This window comes from Cherax quadricarinatus, chromosome 54 (assembly GCF_038502225.1).
Source record: "Cherax quadricarinatus isolate ZL_2023a chromosome 54, ASM3850222v1, whole genome shotgun sequence".
Classification (NCBI taxonomy): domain Eukaryota; kingdom Metazoa; phylum Arthropoda; class Malacostraca; order Decapoda; family Parastacidae; genus Cherax; species Cherax quadricarinatus.
Genome location: NC_091345.1, coordinates 1055579 through 1073031, shown reverse-complemented (window position 1 = coordinate 1073031; position 17453 = coordinate 1055579). Strand labels below are relative to the sequence as shown.

Here is a 17453-nt window from a genome sequence, read left to right as displayed (position 1 = left end):
GTATACCTTTTTTCTTTCTTAGTTGGGTTTATCAGGGCCACTGATAGCATACACCGTATCAAGCCCGGTTTATCGATGGTACAAGGAAAAATTGTTGCCCAAGATTGGGCGATAAGAGAAAAGGAACAAAAGTTCCTTTGTAAATATATCTAGAAACTTGAAGTTTCCAATTAGACCCGGTAGACCCCCTTGCCAAGCCCCAGCAGAGAGGGACACCCACACTCCCACCTGAGTTCAGTAACCGGCTTCCCATCAAAGACCGTTAAAGAATTTTCCACAGAGCGGAAAAAAAAATGGAGCTGGCTAAAGTAAGCTGATGAACAGGTGCCCCTCCTGTAGAGTGCCCAGTGGGCAAAATAGATGAACACAAGCGTCCCAGAGAGAACAGTGGAAATTTGTCACTGATACACAGGCGAGAGAGAGACCTCCGCACCCGACGAAGGCTGGCGCAGAAGTCTAGGTCTGTATACCTTGTACATGTACTTGTAGAAATGAAGATATTATTATTATTAGGAATACTAACACCCCCAGGATGCGACCCACACCAGTCAACTAACATCCAGGTACCTACTTACTGTTAATTGAACAGGGGCAGCAGGTGTAAGGAAACATACTCAATGATTTGACCATTACCAGGGATTGATCCCTAGACACTCATTGTGTGAGCTTAGTGTGCTACCAACTAAGCCACAGGACAGTAAAAAGGGCAAAGAACTAATTTCCTTGTTACCACAGAATGCATGAACAATCTGTAGTGCCACCATGTTTGTACAATCTGTAGTACTATCACGTTGGAATAATCTACATGTAGTATAAACGTACATAAACACCAGCAACACAACTCTTGCTGAAACACTGGGTTAATGTAAATGTTTAGTGTGAGGAAAAAACAATGGCAACACAAATGATTGGAAGGCTGGGTTAATGTAAATACTGAATGAGAGAGTAAACACTTGTGTCCCAAGGCCTAGTAGGCAGTGCTCTCTCCTTACACACTGAGTGTCCATGGTTCAATCCCTGGCCAGGTGGAAACATTGGGCAAGTTTCCTTACACTTGTCCCAGTTCACCTAGCAAGTAAGTAGGTACCTGGGTGTTAATGGAATGGTGTGGGTCACATCCTAGGAGAGAAGACTGAAGGACCCCAATGGAAATCAGACACACAGTCCTAGATGACACACTGACTTTCTTGGGTTATCTTGGGTGGCTAACCCTCTGGGGTTAAAAATCCAAACAATATCTTAACAAAACTGGTTGCAATGCTGGGTTAATGTAAATGTTTACTGTGAAATAAACATTGGCAACACAACTGTAAGTATTAGGGTTAGTCTGCCCAAAATGCTTAAGCATATAATAATATCTTTATTTACTACAAGTACATGTGTGTAAAGGTAGAAAGTTGAGAGTGAACATAGAAAAGAGTAAGGTGATGAGGGTATCAAATGAGTTAGATAAAGAAAAATTGGATATCAAATTGGGGAGGAGGAGTGTGGAAGAAGTGAATGTTTTCAGATACTTGGGAGTTGACATGTCGGCGGATGGATTTATGAAGGATGAGGTTAATCATAGAACTGATGAGGAAAAAAGGTGAGTGGTGCGTTGAAGTATATGTGGAGTCAAAAAACGTTATCTATGGAGAAAAAGAAGGGAATGTATGAAAGTATAGTAGTACCAACACTCTTACATGGGTGTGAAGCTTGGGTTGTGAATGCAGCAGCGAGGAGGCGGTTGGAGGCAGTGGAGATGTCCTGTCTAAGGGCAATGTGTGGTGTAAATATTATGCAGAAAATTCGGAGTGTGGAAATTAGGAGAAGGTGTGGAGTTAATAAAAGTATTAGTCAGAGGGCTGAAGAGGGGTTGTTGAGGTGGTTTGGTCATTTAGAGAGAATGGATCAAAGTAGAATGACATGGACAGCATTTAAATCTGTAGGAGAAGGAAGGCGGTGTAGGGGTAGTCCTCGAAAAGGTTGGAAGGAAGGGGTAAGAGAGATTTTGTGGGCGAGGGGCTTGGACTTCCAGCAGGCGCGCATGAGCGTGTTCGATAGGAGTGAATGGAGACGAATGGTATTTGGGACCTGACGATCTGTTGGAGTGTGAGCAGGGTAATATTTAGTGAAGGGATTCAGGAAAACCGGTTATTTTTATATAGCCGGACTTGAGTCCTGGAAATGGGAAGTACAATGCCTGCACTCTAAAGGAGGGGTTTGGGATATTAGCAGTTTGGAGGGATATGTTGTGTATCTTTATACGTATATGCTGCTAAACTGTTGTGTTCTGAGCACCTCTGCAAAAACAGTGATTATGTGTGAGTGAGGTGAAAGTGTTGAATGATGATGAAACCATTTTCTTTTTGGGGATTTTCATTCTTTTTGGGTCACCCTGCCTTGGTAGGAGACGGCCGACTTGTTGAAAAAAAAAACATGTACAATGTATACAGGCCTAGCTGACATCAATGACATACTACTATATAGAAAGCCACCTGTTATGCTGAGCAATTCAGGCAAATTAGGTCAGTGTCCCAGGATGTGACCCACACCAGTCGACTAACACCCAGGTACCCATTTTACTGATGGGTGAACATAGACAACAGGTGCAAAGAAATATGCCCAATGTTTCTACCCTGGTTAGGAATCGAACCCAGATCCTCGTTGTGTGAAGCAAGAGCTTCAGCCACAAGGCCACCAAAGCATGCTAGTGACTTTCTCTGTGCTTAACAATACAGTGGACCTCCGCTTAACGATCACCTCCCAATACGACCAATTATGTAAGTTTTTTTTTTTTTTTTTTTTTTCTTCAACAAGTCGGCCGCCTCCCACCGAGGCAGGGTGACCCAAAAAAGAAAGAAAATCCCCAAAAAAGAAAATACTTTCATCATCATTCAACACTTTCACCACACTCACACATTATCACTGCTTTTGCAGAGGTGCTCAGAATACAACAGTTTAGAAGCATATACATGTACACATAAAGATACACAACATATCCCTCCAAAACTGCCAATATCCCAAACCCCTCCTTTAAAGTGCAGGCATTGTACTTCCCATTTCCAAGACACTAGTCCGACTATATGAAAATAACCGGTTTCCCTGAATCCCTTCACTAAATATTACCCTGCTCACACTCCAACAGATCGTCAGAATGTAAGTGTATGTAAGTGTATTTATGTAAGTGCGTTTGTACGTGTATGTTTGGGGGTCTGAAATGGACTACTCTACTTCACAATATTCCTTATGGGAACAAATTCGGTCAGTACTGGCACCTGAACATACTTCTGGAATGAAAAAATATCGTTAACCGGGGGTCCACTGTACTTTATTACACGTAAACTACATTTTGTATACTACACAAGGAAATAAAAAAATCTTACTTTGAGTTGATCTGATTTCTTTGAACTGGTTGAAAGAATGGGTTAATGCAAATGTTTACTGTGAGAATAAACACTGGCAACACAACTGGTTGGAACACTGGGTTAATGCAAACGTTTACTGTGAGACTAACACTGGCAACACAACTGGTTGGAAGGCTGGGTTAATGTAAATGTTTAGTGAGAGAGAATAAAGGTTACCTTGCAGCAACTTCCTGTAGTGGGTAATACTGTTGAGTGGCTGCTATAGCCATCACCCCAGCAGTGCGTGCTGGGGGAAACGGGTCCCTCATGGCTCGAGTGAATGCAGAAGTGAGGCACTTTTGTCGCACATCTGGATGGAGGTAATTTGTAATCTTGCCCAGGCAGACAGTGGTGTTGGTTCGGATTCCTCCCTGAAAATTAAAACAACAGTAATTTCAATTTCATTACTCAGGAATAGTTTCCCTTCCTCCTACATACCCTAACCTCAGCCTCACTCTCCATAAATACTCTGAATTGCTTTTAATAACCTACTTCCTATTCCATACAACTGCAACAGCTACCATATGGCTGCTCCCCTACTCATCCTTTTATATGCTTTTTCTAAATCCATAAACGCAACAAACAGTTCCTTATCCTTATTTAAGTACTGCTCACTTACATGTTTTAACCCTTAAACTGTCCAAACGTAGATCTACATTCACGTGCGTAGCACTCCGACCTTGATTTTCCCCATTTGAAAGCATGTAAAAAAAAAGTAGATCTACGTTCGGAGACCCCCGCACGTGGACGTAGATCTACATTTGGACAGTTTATGGGTTAATGTAAACATTGGGTCTACACATCCCCTACCCTTCCTCCATATTCCCAGCAATCCTACTGTGTCTTTCCCCTAACCATTTCAATAATAATTTTACCATCACCATTACCTGGTATACTTAGTAGGTTGAGCCCTCTCTTAGTGTCAATACACTGCCTTTGAATTGTTTATGTAGATTTGCTGGTATAATCGCCTGGCCCAGGCTTTTACCAAGAGGTGGCCCAGCCTTGGCTCCCTGGCATGGGAGTGTCCCAGACCAATGTCTGCAACGGGAGGAAGTGCAAGTACCTCCTCATCATCTGGGACCAGCTGTCCCCAGGCCTAGCCCCATTCCCTGCCCCCACGGGGCTCAGAGGGAGAAGCTAGGCACCTTGGGCTGCCACAAACCCATTGCCCTTGAAAAATGACTTACATAGACAGAACACTCAATGCAGAAATTAACCACGAGCTAAAATAACTGCTGGTGCGTTGCAAGAGATCACAAAATTATAAGACTTGTAATAAAGCTTTCTCTGGCATTTCATGTATACAACTCAATATCACTAACTTCCTCGTTCTTTCTCATCATGACTTTAATGTTTACTTGTGTCAGCAGTACACAAACAGTTGTTCTCACTGTCATAGTCTATGAACAACATGCAGGCTTTTTCCTTGCTTCTTTGTGAATCTGAAATTTGCAATATCCCATTTCCTTCAGTAATTCAGCATAAGTGATATAGTACACGTGTCATGTTGATTGGTGCAGTTGCAAAACGTACTGAAGATTTTTATTGTGAGGAATTAGAGGCTTGCGTGTGACAGTAGTACAGCTGTCCTGGGCCCCTAACACAGTACAGCTGTCATGGCCCCTATCACAGTATAGCTGTCATGGGTCCCTATCACAGTGCATAAATCAAAGAACACTATATTCAACATAATTAGACTCTTCCTCCAACCTGATGGAACAAAAGTAAAACATTCTCCACAAAAAGTAACTAGCAAATGAGGTACTTCCTTTGAGTAACTGGGGTTCAGAACCTGGGCAGCAGAGAGCACAGAAATTGATGGTAAGCAGGAAGAGGAAAGTGGAAGGTAGAAGGGGTCACTAAATGAAAATATACAAGAGAACCTTATACTGGCAATTTCTTTCTTCCTTCAATGGTTCATTGAACCTGAATACCAATGAATTTATTGTGTGTTGAACATGGAAATTCTTCTGTACCTGTAAAACACAAAGGCACTTACTTGATCATCCTTGGACTGAAGACGAGCAAAATGCTTCAAGACTTCCACGTTGAGATTATTATAATTCAGCTTAGGTGCCAGGAACAATATGGACTGAAAAGAAAAACAACATTCACACTCATCTGGACTTGGTTTTGCAAATTAATGGGGTATACAATACAAAAAAAATAGCAACATTTATTTGGTTGCAGGACTTTTTATACAGCATCCAATCATAAATGTGTTGTGTAACTGTGTATTCAAGAGCACATCAAGGGAACAAGACCAAATTTTAGGCAAAAAGTTGGGAGTTGATCTAGTAGTAATATTTTTGTTGAGAGGTTGAAATCCTTACAGGATGATGGCCTGTCACATAATAGATCCTTATTTCTTAGGTGCATCAAGGTAACAACCACATATGATAAGTACGTTCCACAAAAATATACAAATAAATTGGATAACATCCTGTAATTTCACCTGGGCTGGTTGGGGTCCAGGGAGCCCCTGTCAGGGTTTAGGGAGCCCCAACTGGGGTCTAGGAACCCCTGTCAGAGTCTAGGGGGACCACAACATTTATTCACAACCCAAGCTTCACACTCATATAAGAGTGCTGGTACTACTATACTTTCATGCATTCCCTTCTTTGCCTCCATAGATAACGTTTTTTGTCTCCACATATACCTCAATGCACCACTTGCCTTTTTTCCCCTCATCAATTCTATAATTAACCTCATCCTTAATAAATCCATCCGCCGATACGTCAACTCCCAAGTACAGTACGTATCTGAAAACATTCACTTCTTCCATACTCCTCCCCAATTTGATATCTAATTTTTCTTTATCTAAATCAATTGATACCCTCATCACCTTACTCTTTTCTATGTTCACTTTCAACTTTCTACCTTTACACACACTCCCAAATTCATCCACTAGCCTTTCTTTAAAATCTCCCATAAGCACAGTATCATCAGCAAAAAGCAACTGTGTCAATTCCCATTTTGTATTTGATTCCCCATAATTTAATCCCACCCCTCTCCCAAACACCCTAGCATTTACTTCTTTTACAACCCCATCTATAAATATATTAAACAACCATGGTGACATTACACATCCCTGACTAAGACCTACTTTTACTGGGAAGTAGTCTCCCTCTCTTCTACACACCCTAGCCTGAGCCTCACTATCCTCATAAAAACCCTTTACAGCATTTAGTAACTTACCACCTATTCCATATACAGTGGACCCCCGCATAACGATTACCTCCGAATGTGACCAATTATGTAAGTGTATTTATGTAAGTGCGTTTGAACGTGTATGTTTGGGGGTCTGAAATAGACTAATCTACTTCACAATATTTCTTAAGGGAACAAATTCGGTCAGTACTGGCACCTGAACATACTTCTGGAGTGAAAAAATATCGTTAACCAGGGGTCCACTGTACTTGCAACATCTGCCACATTGCTCCTCTATCCACTCTATCATATGCCTTTTCTAAATCCATAAATGCAATAAAAACCTCCCTACCTTTATCTAAATACTGTTCACATATATGCTTCAATGTAAACACTTGATCCACACATCCCCTACCCACTCTGAATCCTCCTTGCTCATCTGCAATCCTACATCCTGTCTTACCTCTAATTCTTTCAATTATAACCCTACCATACACTTTTCCTGGTATGTGTGTATGGGAAGAGTTTAGTTTTATTTTGCCATTCTAAAAATTAACCCACCTAACATAACCTAACCTACCCTAGATTCTGAGTTAAATACTTAGTAGGCTGGATTAGCATTTTTTCTTTTTGGTTAGAAAAAAAAAAAGGCTTCTTCACAGGCCCAAGTGCAATATACAGCTGACTCCATTGCACAACTTGTTTAATGTTGTAGGCTCTATGTAGTAAAAAACTGAGCAGCTTAAATATACAACAAAACCAATATACCTTTTTTAACAATTTGAACACAAAATTATTGTACACTTAACTAGAGATTATGTCATAGCTCTGCTGAACAACAAAAAAGTAAATACTGACAATACTGCCTTTGTATAATGTATCCTGAGCACCTGAGACCATCCTCTTAATACAAGAGAAGATTCCTAATATCCGTCATGGTAGCACCTTCATAAATAAACTGGGCCACATTTATAATTTATCAACAAAGTTATCATTCTCAAGTTAATTCAACGAAAAACTTTTATTATGGAACTAGAGAAACCTAGATAATTTAGATTTAACTGTTAAATTACCAATGATGCCACATAATATGTTGTATTAAGAGCCTCAATGCTTGGGTCTCTAACTGGCAAACTTCACAAACATCATGATTTGTACTCACCTAGTTGCAGTTGCAGGGGTCAAGTCACAGCTCCTGGCCCTGCCACTTCACTGGTCACTACTAGGTGCTTGAACTTCCATGCTTGGGTCTCTCACTGGCAAACTTTGCAAACATCATGACTTATGTTAAGAGCCTACATGCTTGGGTCTCTCACTGGCAAACTTCACAGACTAACCTTCACTGTGTGCTCTCGGATGGTTGGATTGGTGTCTAGAAACCCCGTCGCCAGCTGAGGAAACACTTGTTCATTAACAGTGGAGAGATTCATGTGTTCTATAAGGAATTCAATCTGCTGTAAGAGTTTGAGTCGCGTGGCACGGTCACTTGATGAAAACAGCTTCACGACACATGGAAGAATATTCTGCTGATATTCTGCTTCACCAAGCAATGTACCAATCTATTATTACAAGGAAGAAAATATTAAAATTAATAAGAGTGAAACTACTGAAATTGTTTAACAGAGGACGTAAAACAGTATGTGGGAAGCAGTGGTTCAGCTGAGGGACAGCAGAAGAAATTAGAAAAACACAATAATAATATTTATTTCTTTATGCCATACAAATAATGTAGTTTACATGAATTAATACAATGGTAGGTATAAAAGAACGCCACTAATCATGCATTTAGGGCAACTAATTGTATGGCTTACATGTTACATAAGAACTAGAAAGACTATTAGCTAGTACTTCTTGTATACTTAACTATAATCATAAGTACAATAGGTAGTAGGTTGGTAAACAGCAACCACCCAGGGAGGTACTACCGTCCTGCCAAGTGAGTGTACAACGGAAGCCTGTAATTGTTTTACATGATGGTAGGACTGCTGGTGTCTTTTGTCTGTCTCATAAACATGCAAGATTTCAGGTATGTTTTGCTACTTCTACTTACACTTAGGTCACACTACACATACATGTACAAGCATATATATACACACCCCTCTGGGTTTTCTAATATTTTCTTACTAGTTCTTGTTCTTGTTTATTTTCTCTTACCTCCATGGGGAAGTGGAACAGAATTCTTCCTCCGTAAGCCATGAGTGTTGTAGGAGGCAACTAAAATGGCGGGAGCAAGAGGTTAGTAACCTCTTCTCCTGTATATATTACTAAATGTAAAAGGAGGGTCTTGGCAAGAGGTGTGGAGTTAAAAGATAAAGAATCACACATAAAGTGGGAGTTGTCACAGTTGCTCTTTGCTGATGACACTGTGCTCTTGGGAGATTCTGAAGAGAAGTTGCAGAGATTGGTGGATGAATTTGGTAGGGTGTGCAAAAGAAGAAAATTAAAAGTGAATACAGGAAAGAGTAAGGTTATGAGGATAACAAAAAGATTAGGTGATGAAAGATTGGATATCAGATTGGAGGAAGAGAGTATGGAGGAGGTGAATGTATTCAGATATTTGGGAGTGGACGTGTCAGCGGATGGGTCTATGAAAGATGAGGTGAATCATAGAATTGATGAGGGGAAAAGAGTGAGTGGTGCACTTAGGAGTCTGTGGAGACAAAGAACTTTGTCCTTGGAGGCGAAGAGGGGAATGTATGAGAGTATAGTTTTACCAACGCTCTTATATGGGTGTGAAGCATGGGTGATGAATGTTGCAGCGAGGAGAAGGCTGGAGGCAGTGGAGATGTCATGTCTGAGAGCAATGTGTGGTGTGAATATAATGCAGAGAATTCGTAGTTTGGAAGTTAGGAGGAGGTGCGGGATTACCAAAACTGTTGTCCAGTGGGCTGAGGAAGGGTTGTTGAGGTGGTTCGGACATGTAGAGAGAATGGAGCGAAACAGAATGACTTCAAGAGTGTATCAGTCTGTAGTGGAAGGAAGGCGGGGTAGGGGTCGGCCTAGGAAAGGTTGGAGGGAGGGGGTAAAGGAGGTTTTGTGTGCAAGGGGGCTTGGACTTCTAGCATAATATTTACACCACACATTGCCCTTAGACAGGACATCTCCACTGCCTCCAACCGTCTCCTCGTTGCTGATAATTATACTCATGTGTACCTGTATCTAAATAAACTTACACAGTGCCGGCATGCAGATACACATTAAAATCACTGAGAGTGTCCCTCTAGTCTTGATGCCATAGCAATAATAATAATACTAATATGATATAATAATAATCACTCTTGGGTACACTGAATGTTTTATATTATATTAACAGACATTTTTATTAATTCATCTATGATATTTTCTTCAAAATTTTATAAGAAACATGTTACACAGCATATAAACATGATACATACACCCACAGTACAAAAAATTTCACATAAATGTGAGGTGTGGCAGCTGGGTGGCGGGAAAAAATTATATTTTCTCTAGTCCACCACCAGAAAAAATGTTTCTCAATCCGCCTTTGGCCCAGTCACTCCCCTTAACACATTCGGCTTTGTGTACAAATCTCGGCATGACTTCTCATCATTTCTCTCTTTGTTTATGATAGCATCTACAGGTAGTTGCTACAAATGATTAAACTCAGTGAACCAGGTATGAATACTGATGGTAATAATATTGCTCTGAGTCGCTTTAAATATCACATACAGCCTCTCCTCACTTAATGGAGTTCCATTCCTAAGACCATGTCAGTAAATGAATTTGTCGCTAAGTTCCTAAGACCATGTCAGTAAATGAATTCATCGCTAAGTGAGGAGCATACTATAATGGTAACTGACCTTTGTCAACCATCTTTGATGTTTTAATGTCGCCTTTATGCCATTTATAACATTACTTGTATATTTTTTAATGTTTATACAGTAGTGTACTGTATACTGTAATAAACAGAATAGAGGAAATCAGCTCTAATATACATTATTTAGGTATGCATACTGGTCAGAGAGCTGGTTGTAAGAACGAGTTGTCGGTAAACGAGTACAACGATAAGAGGAGAGAGGCAGTATTATGTTAGGAATAGGAGCAAGTGGGCTTCCTGGCTGCCTACACCTATTGGCTACCTACACCTGACTTCTTACAAATAAATACTACTCACTTCTCACCCCACATTAAACCTACACATATTTTAAGGTAGGTAATATGTGTACTGCATGTGCATTTTATCACTATGAGTCCCTGGGAGCCCCTGGGATTCCTAGCTACCTACACCCGATTTCCTTCAAATAAATACTACTCACCTCTCACCCTACATTAAGACTACACATATTTTAAGGTAAGTAATTAGTGTACTGTGTATATATTTTACTTTTTATTGTTTTTTAATACTTAGTGCTATTGTTAGCTTAATATATGTTAGTGTAAACTTGTTATCTGACATTTGTATGCATTCTTCAGGGTCCAAGGCCAAAATCTGAAGCGGTGCTCCAGTGTCCAAGAAACTTTGAAAAAAAAAAAAAAAAAATTATTTTTTTCTTACAGAATTAAAGAGTATATTTTTGTGAAGGTAATAAGACAAAATAAAAATTCTGATCAGTACTTACCGAGATACAGTGCCGAGAAGTTTACCCAAAAAGACCTGGTGGCGGCAACATCGACGATTTCCATATACGAGCATTACTTTATTTAATGTTTTTTGTAGTTTATTCTTTTCTTTTCTAATTTTTTTCTTTTCCTACTAACATTTGGGGCCTGAGAGACCAATACTGTATATAATGTATATATATAAACTCATTGTATTGAACACAATAACCACACTAAAGTTATTATCACATTATTGTTTACCACTTTTGTTTATTACAATAAACATGCACAAATCTTGTATAATACTAATGTTCTATCATATATTTACATATTTACAATCACTGGACATGGTTTTAGAACTGCTGGAGCTTGTGGAAGTCCTTGAAACAAGGCACCATGCACAGAGGTAACTTACATTCCTCACACATAAACCAAGTGTCTTTGCGTCTTTGTTGCCAGCGTTTTGTTTGTGCACAGACAATGCATTTCTACTGAGCAAATTTCTTCTTAGTTGAGGGAAGCTGTATTATGAAATGATCACCTTCCCTCCTCAAACGCCTGGGTATATTCTGAGGAGTTCGAGGACCTTGTTGTATAGCAGGTGTTGTTACCTGGTACTTCATTATGAGTTGTCTGACAACAGACAAACAAAATTCACCATACGGTGGTCTGTTGCCAGTCTTCATTTGGTACATATTATATGCATTGAGCATTGAAATGTCCATGAGATGGAAGAAAAGTTTCATGTACCACTTGTAACTCTTACGAACACAATCAACAAAGCCAATCTGCATGTCACATTTGTCAACCAAGCGCATGTTTTGTGTATAATCAATCACTGTCACTGGTTTTCGAATACGTTCATTAGTCACTCGATCAACTTTGCCACTGTCTTGCATTTCGTTACGGTGAATGGTTGTCAACAATGTGACATCTCGTTTGTCATGCCACCGTAATGCCATGATGTCATTGGCAGTAAACACCTGCACGTCATCACCACGAGCACCTGCGTTGAACCTGGGCATATGTTTACGATTAGAACGCACTGTGCCACACACATCTGTCTTGTTCACTCGCAAGAAATCACTGAGTAAAGGGCTTGTGTACCAGTTATCGGTATATAATGTATGCCCCTTACCAAGATAAGGTGCCATCATGCTTCTCACTACGTCACCTGAGATACCCAATAACATCTTGGTATCTTTCAATGTTTTACTTCCCATGTATACAACAATATCCAATACCAGGCCACTGTCACAGTCACAGAGTACAAACAGTTTTATACCAAAGTGTTTCCTCTTGCTCGGTATATACTGCTTGAATGACAGCCTACCTTTGAACAAAATCAAAGACTCATCAATTACAAGATTCTTGAATGGATAAAAGTACATGCTGAACTTTTGTTTGAGATACATAAAAACATTTCTAATCTTGTATAACCTGTCACTTCTGTCAGGCCTGGTTTTGTCAGAGAAGTGCAACATTTTAACAGTAAGATACACCTGTTCATTGGAATGATTTCACTGAAGACTGGGGTAGAAATTAGCCGATCTGTGGACCAGTATGCTTTTATATTATGCTTATAGACATGAGGCATAAGCATTATTGTTGCAAAAAGCAAATACATTTCTGCAACAGTCGTCTCTTTCCACCGGTGTAGTCTTGACTGTGGTGATATCATCGTATTTGCCATGGTGTACTCAAAATACTTGTTACTTTCCCTGACAATAATTTCCATCAAGGGCTGGTCAAAGAATATTTCAAAAAATTCCAGTTCATTGGCTGTGTGTCCAAGGGAACAAGTAGGTAGAATTCCACTTTGAGAGTCATCAAAGTTGTGGGGCTTGGGAACAAAATTGGGATTTTGCTGCCAATCCCAGATATGGTTTGCTGGTGGATACTGGACATCACAGGCTGGTTGTGCGGGTAGTTGTGGTTGTGGTGGGCTGGTGGCAGACGCTCCGCTTTGTCCTTGAACTGCGGAGTCAGCAGCATGGGTCCCAGCCTGGGCTGGTGAGTCACGCATGGCTGTGGCACTACCATCACCACTACCACCATCTACTGATGCCTGTGGTCTATCCATGCCAAGTGTAGCCACATCATCCTCACTTTCAATGTCTATTCCTGGTGTAGGGCCACGGGATGTACTCCGTCCCCTGGGCACTGCATAGGGTACACTACCCGAGCGCATGCGGCGGCGTACATACCGACGCTTCACTGGTGAATATGTTTCCTCACTATCACTACTCAAATGACCGTCAAGAGCAATAAAATCACAATCCACGTCACTATCATCATCATTACTGAAGTCAGAGGCCTGGCCACGCGAAAATAATAGTTTTCTCTTGCGTTGAGGTACAACTGACCGTGACTGAGGAGTGCCCACACCAGAGGTAGAAGGTTGAGGATCGTCAGGGTTTTCTGCACTATTATCGTTATCCTGGTCATTCCTTTCGGTCACTAACTGATCAAAGCCAAAGAATTCGTCTTCATTTCCACTTCCATCAGTGTCAGAACTATCAGAGCCGAGAGCTGAGAGCTGCCTTGCGACGAGGCATGGTGAACAAAGGTAATTGAGCCGGTGTTCCCACAATGCTATGCGGGCGCCTAGATTTTTTATGGCACACACCCACCACGCAGACTCGTTCTCTCACATGTAGGCCTATGAGCATTTTCGCGCTAAATTTGACGCCACTACAATTTTGGCGTAGATCTACGGTTTGGACCCTGAACGTGAAGCCACAGATCTACGGGACGGACCCTGAAAGGGTTAAGGAAAGGAGGAACACTGCAGCAGGCCTGTTGGCCCATACTTGGTAGTGCTGCAGCAACATGAGAAAAATCCTTTGTTTCTAAATAGCTTATTATATGATTACAGATGACTGTGAAACAGAAACCTGTAACTGTTTTGCATGATGGTAGGATTGCTGGTTTCTTTTTCTGTCTCATAAACATGCTAGATAACAGGGATATCTTGCTACTCCTACTTACACTTTGGTCACACTTCACAGACATGCACATGCATATATATATACATACATCTAGGTTTTTCTCCTTTTTCTAAATAGCTCTTGTTCTTCTTTATTTCTTCTATTGTCCATGGGGAAGTGGAAAAGAATCTTTCCTCCATAAGCCATGCGTGTCGTATGAGGCGACTAAAATGCCGGGAGCAATGGGATAGTAACCCCTTCTCCTATAGACATTTACTAAAAAAGAGAAGAAAAACGTTATAAAACTGGGATGCTTGAATGTGCGTGGATGTAGTGCAGATGACAAGAAACAGATGACTGCTGATGTTATGAATGAAAAGAAGTTGGATGTCCTGGCCCTAAGCGAAACAAAGCTGAAGGGGGTAGGGGAGTTTCGGTGAGGGGAAATAAATGGGATTAAATCTGGAGTATCTGAGAGAGTTAGAGCAAAGGAAGGGGTAGCAGTAATGTTGAAGGATCAGTAATGGAACGAGAAAAGAGAATATGAATGTGTAAATTCAAGAATTATGTGGATTAAAGTAAAGGTTGGATGTGATAAGTGGGTCATAATAAGCGTGTATGCACCTGGAGTAGAGAGGAATGTAGAGAAGAGAGAGAGATTTTGGGAGATGTTAAGTGAATGTATAGGAGCCTTTGAACCAAGTGAGAGAGTAATTGTGGTAGGGGACCTGAATGCTAAAGTAGGAGAAACTTTTAGAGAGGGTGTGGTAGGTAAGTTTGGGGTGCCAGGTGTAAATGATAATGGGAGCCCTTTGATTGAACTTTGTATAGAAAGGAGTTTAGTTATAGGTAATACATATTTTAAGAAAAAGAGGATAAATAAGTATACAAGATATGATGCAGGGCAAAATGACAGTAGTTTGTTGGATTATGTATTGGTAGATAAAAGACTGTTGAGTAGACTTCAGGATGTACATGTTTATAGAGGGGCCACAGATATATCAGATCACTTTCTAGTTGTAGCTACACTGAGAGTAAAAGGTAGATGGGATACAAGGAGAATAGAAGCATCAGGGAAGAGAGAGGTGAAGGTTTATAAACTAAAAGAGGAGGCAGTTAGGATAAGATATAAACAGCTATTGGAGGATAGATGGGCTAATGAGAGCATAGGCAATGGGGTTGAAGAGGTATGGGGTAGGTTTAAAAATGTAATGTTAGTATTCAGCAGAAGTTTGTGGTTACAGGAAAGTGGGTTCAGGAGGGAAGAGGGGCAATTGGTGGAATGATGATGTAAAGAGAGTAGTAAGGGAGAAAAAGTTAGCATATGAGAAGTTTTTACCAAGTAGAAGTGATGCAAGGAGGGAAGAGTATATGGAGAAAAAGAGAGAGGTTAAGAATGAGAGAGTGGGTGAGATGTTATCAACAAATTTTGTTGAAAATAAGAAAAAGTTTTGGAGTGAGATTAACAAGTTAAGGAAGCCTAGAGAACAAATGGATTTGTCAGTTAAAAATAGGAGAGGAGAGTTATTAAATGGAGAGTTAGAGGTATTGGGAAGAAGGAGGGAATATTTTGAGGAATTGTTAAATGTTGATGAAGATAGGGAAGCTGTGATTTCGTGTATACGGCAAGGAGGAATAACATCTTGTAGGAGTGAGGAAGAGCCAGTTGTGAGTGTGGGGGAAGTTCGTGAGGCAGTAGGTAAAATGAAAGGGGGTAAGGCAGCCGAGATTGATGGGATAAAGATAGAAATGTTAAAAGCAGGTGGGGATATAGTTTTGGAGTGGTTGGTGCAATTATTTAATAAATGTATGGATGAGGGTAAGGTACCTAGGGATTGGCAGAGAGCATGCAGAGTTCCTTTGTATAAAGGCAAAGGGGACAAAAGAGAGTGCAAAAATTATAGGGGGATAAGTCTGTTGAGTATACCTGGTAAAGTGTATGGTAGAGTTATTATTGAAAGAATTAAGAGTAAGACGGAGAATAGGATAGCAGATGAACAAGGAGGCTTTAGGAAAGGTAGGGGGTGTGTGGACCAGTTGTTTACAGTGAAACATATAAGTGAACAGTATTTAGATAAGGCTAAAGAGGTCTTTGTGGCATTTATGGATTTGGAAAAGGCGTATGACAGGGTGGATAGGGGGGGCAATGTGGCAGATGTTGCAGGTGTATGGTATAGGAGGTAGGTTACTGAAAGCAGTGAAGAGTTTTTACAAGGATAGTGAGGCTCAAGTTAGAGTATGTAGGAAAGAGGGAAATTATTTCCCAATAAAAGTAGGCCTTAGACAAGGATGTGTGATGTCACCGTGGTTGTTTAATATATTTATAGATGGGGTTGTAAGAGAAGTAAATGCGAGGGTCTTGGCAAGAGGCGTGGAGTTAAAAGATAAAGAATCACACACAAAGTGGGAGTTGTCACAGTTGCTCTTTGCTGATGACACTTTGCTCTTGGGAGATTCTGAAGAGAAGTTGCAGAGATTGGTGGATGAATTTGGTAGGGTATGCAAAAGAAGAAAATTAAAAGTGAATACAGGAAAGAGTAAGGTTTTGAGGATAACAAAAAGATTAGGTGATGAAAGACTGGATATCAGATTGGAGGGAGAGAGTATGGAGGAGGTGAATGTATTCAGATATTTGGGAGTGGACGTGTCAGCGGATGGGTCTATGAAAGATGAGGTGAATCATAGAATTGATGAGGGGAAAAGGGTGAGTGGTGCACTTAGGAGTCTTTGGAGGCAAAGAGGGGAATGTATGAGAGTATAGTTTTACCAACGCTCTTATATGGGTGTGAAGCATGGGTGATGAATGTTGCAGCGAGGAGAAGGCTGGAGGCAGTGGAGATGTCATGTCTGAGGGCAATGTGTGGTGTGAATATAATGCAGAGAATTCGTAGTTTGGAAGTTAGGAGGAGGTGCGGGATTACCAAAACTGTTGTCCAGAGGGCTGAGGAAGGGCTGTTGAGGTGGTTCGGACATGTAGAGAGAATGGAGCGAAACAGAATGACTTCAAGAGTGTATCAGTCTGCAGTGGAAGGAAGGTGGGGTAGGGGTCGGCCTAGGAAAGGTTGGAGGGAGGGGGTAAAGGAGGTTTTGTGTGCGAGGGACTTGGACTTCCAACAGGCATGTGTGAGCGTGTTTGATAGGAGTGAATGGAGACAAATGGTTTTTAATACTTGACGTGCTGTTGGAGTGTGAGCAAAGTAACATTTATGAAGGGGTTCAGGGAAACCGGCAGGCCGGACTTGAGTCCTGGAGATGGGAAGTACAGTGCCTGCACTCTGAAGGAGGGGTGTTAATGTTGCAGTTTAAAAACTGTAGTGTAAAGCACCCTTCTGGCAAGACAGTGATGGAGTGAATGATGGTGAAAGTTTTTCTTTTTCGGGCCACCCTGCCTTGGTGGGAATCGGCCAGTGTGACAATAAAAAAT

General features: G+C 40.8%; 1 protein-coding gene across 1 annotated transcript in view; it reads right to left on the bottom strand.

Moving 5' to 3' along the window:
• Positions 1–17453, bottom strand: part of yata (N-terminal kinase-like protein yata) — an 84169-nt gene that overhangs the window by 33414 nt on the left and 33302 nt on the right. The window contains exons 8-10 of the mRNA XM_070096532.1: positions 7877–8098; positions 5389–5481; positions 3564–3757 (exon numbers count right to left, since the gene is read on the bottom strand). Coding sequence (XP_069952633.1) covers positions 3564–3757; positions 5389–5481; positions 7877–8098 — 509 coding nt within the window. The remainder of the gene's footprint in view (positions 1–3563; positions 3758–5388; positions 5482–7876; positions 8099–17453) is intronic.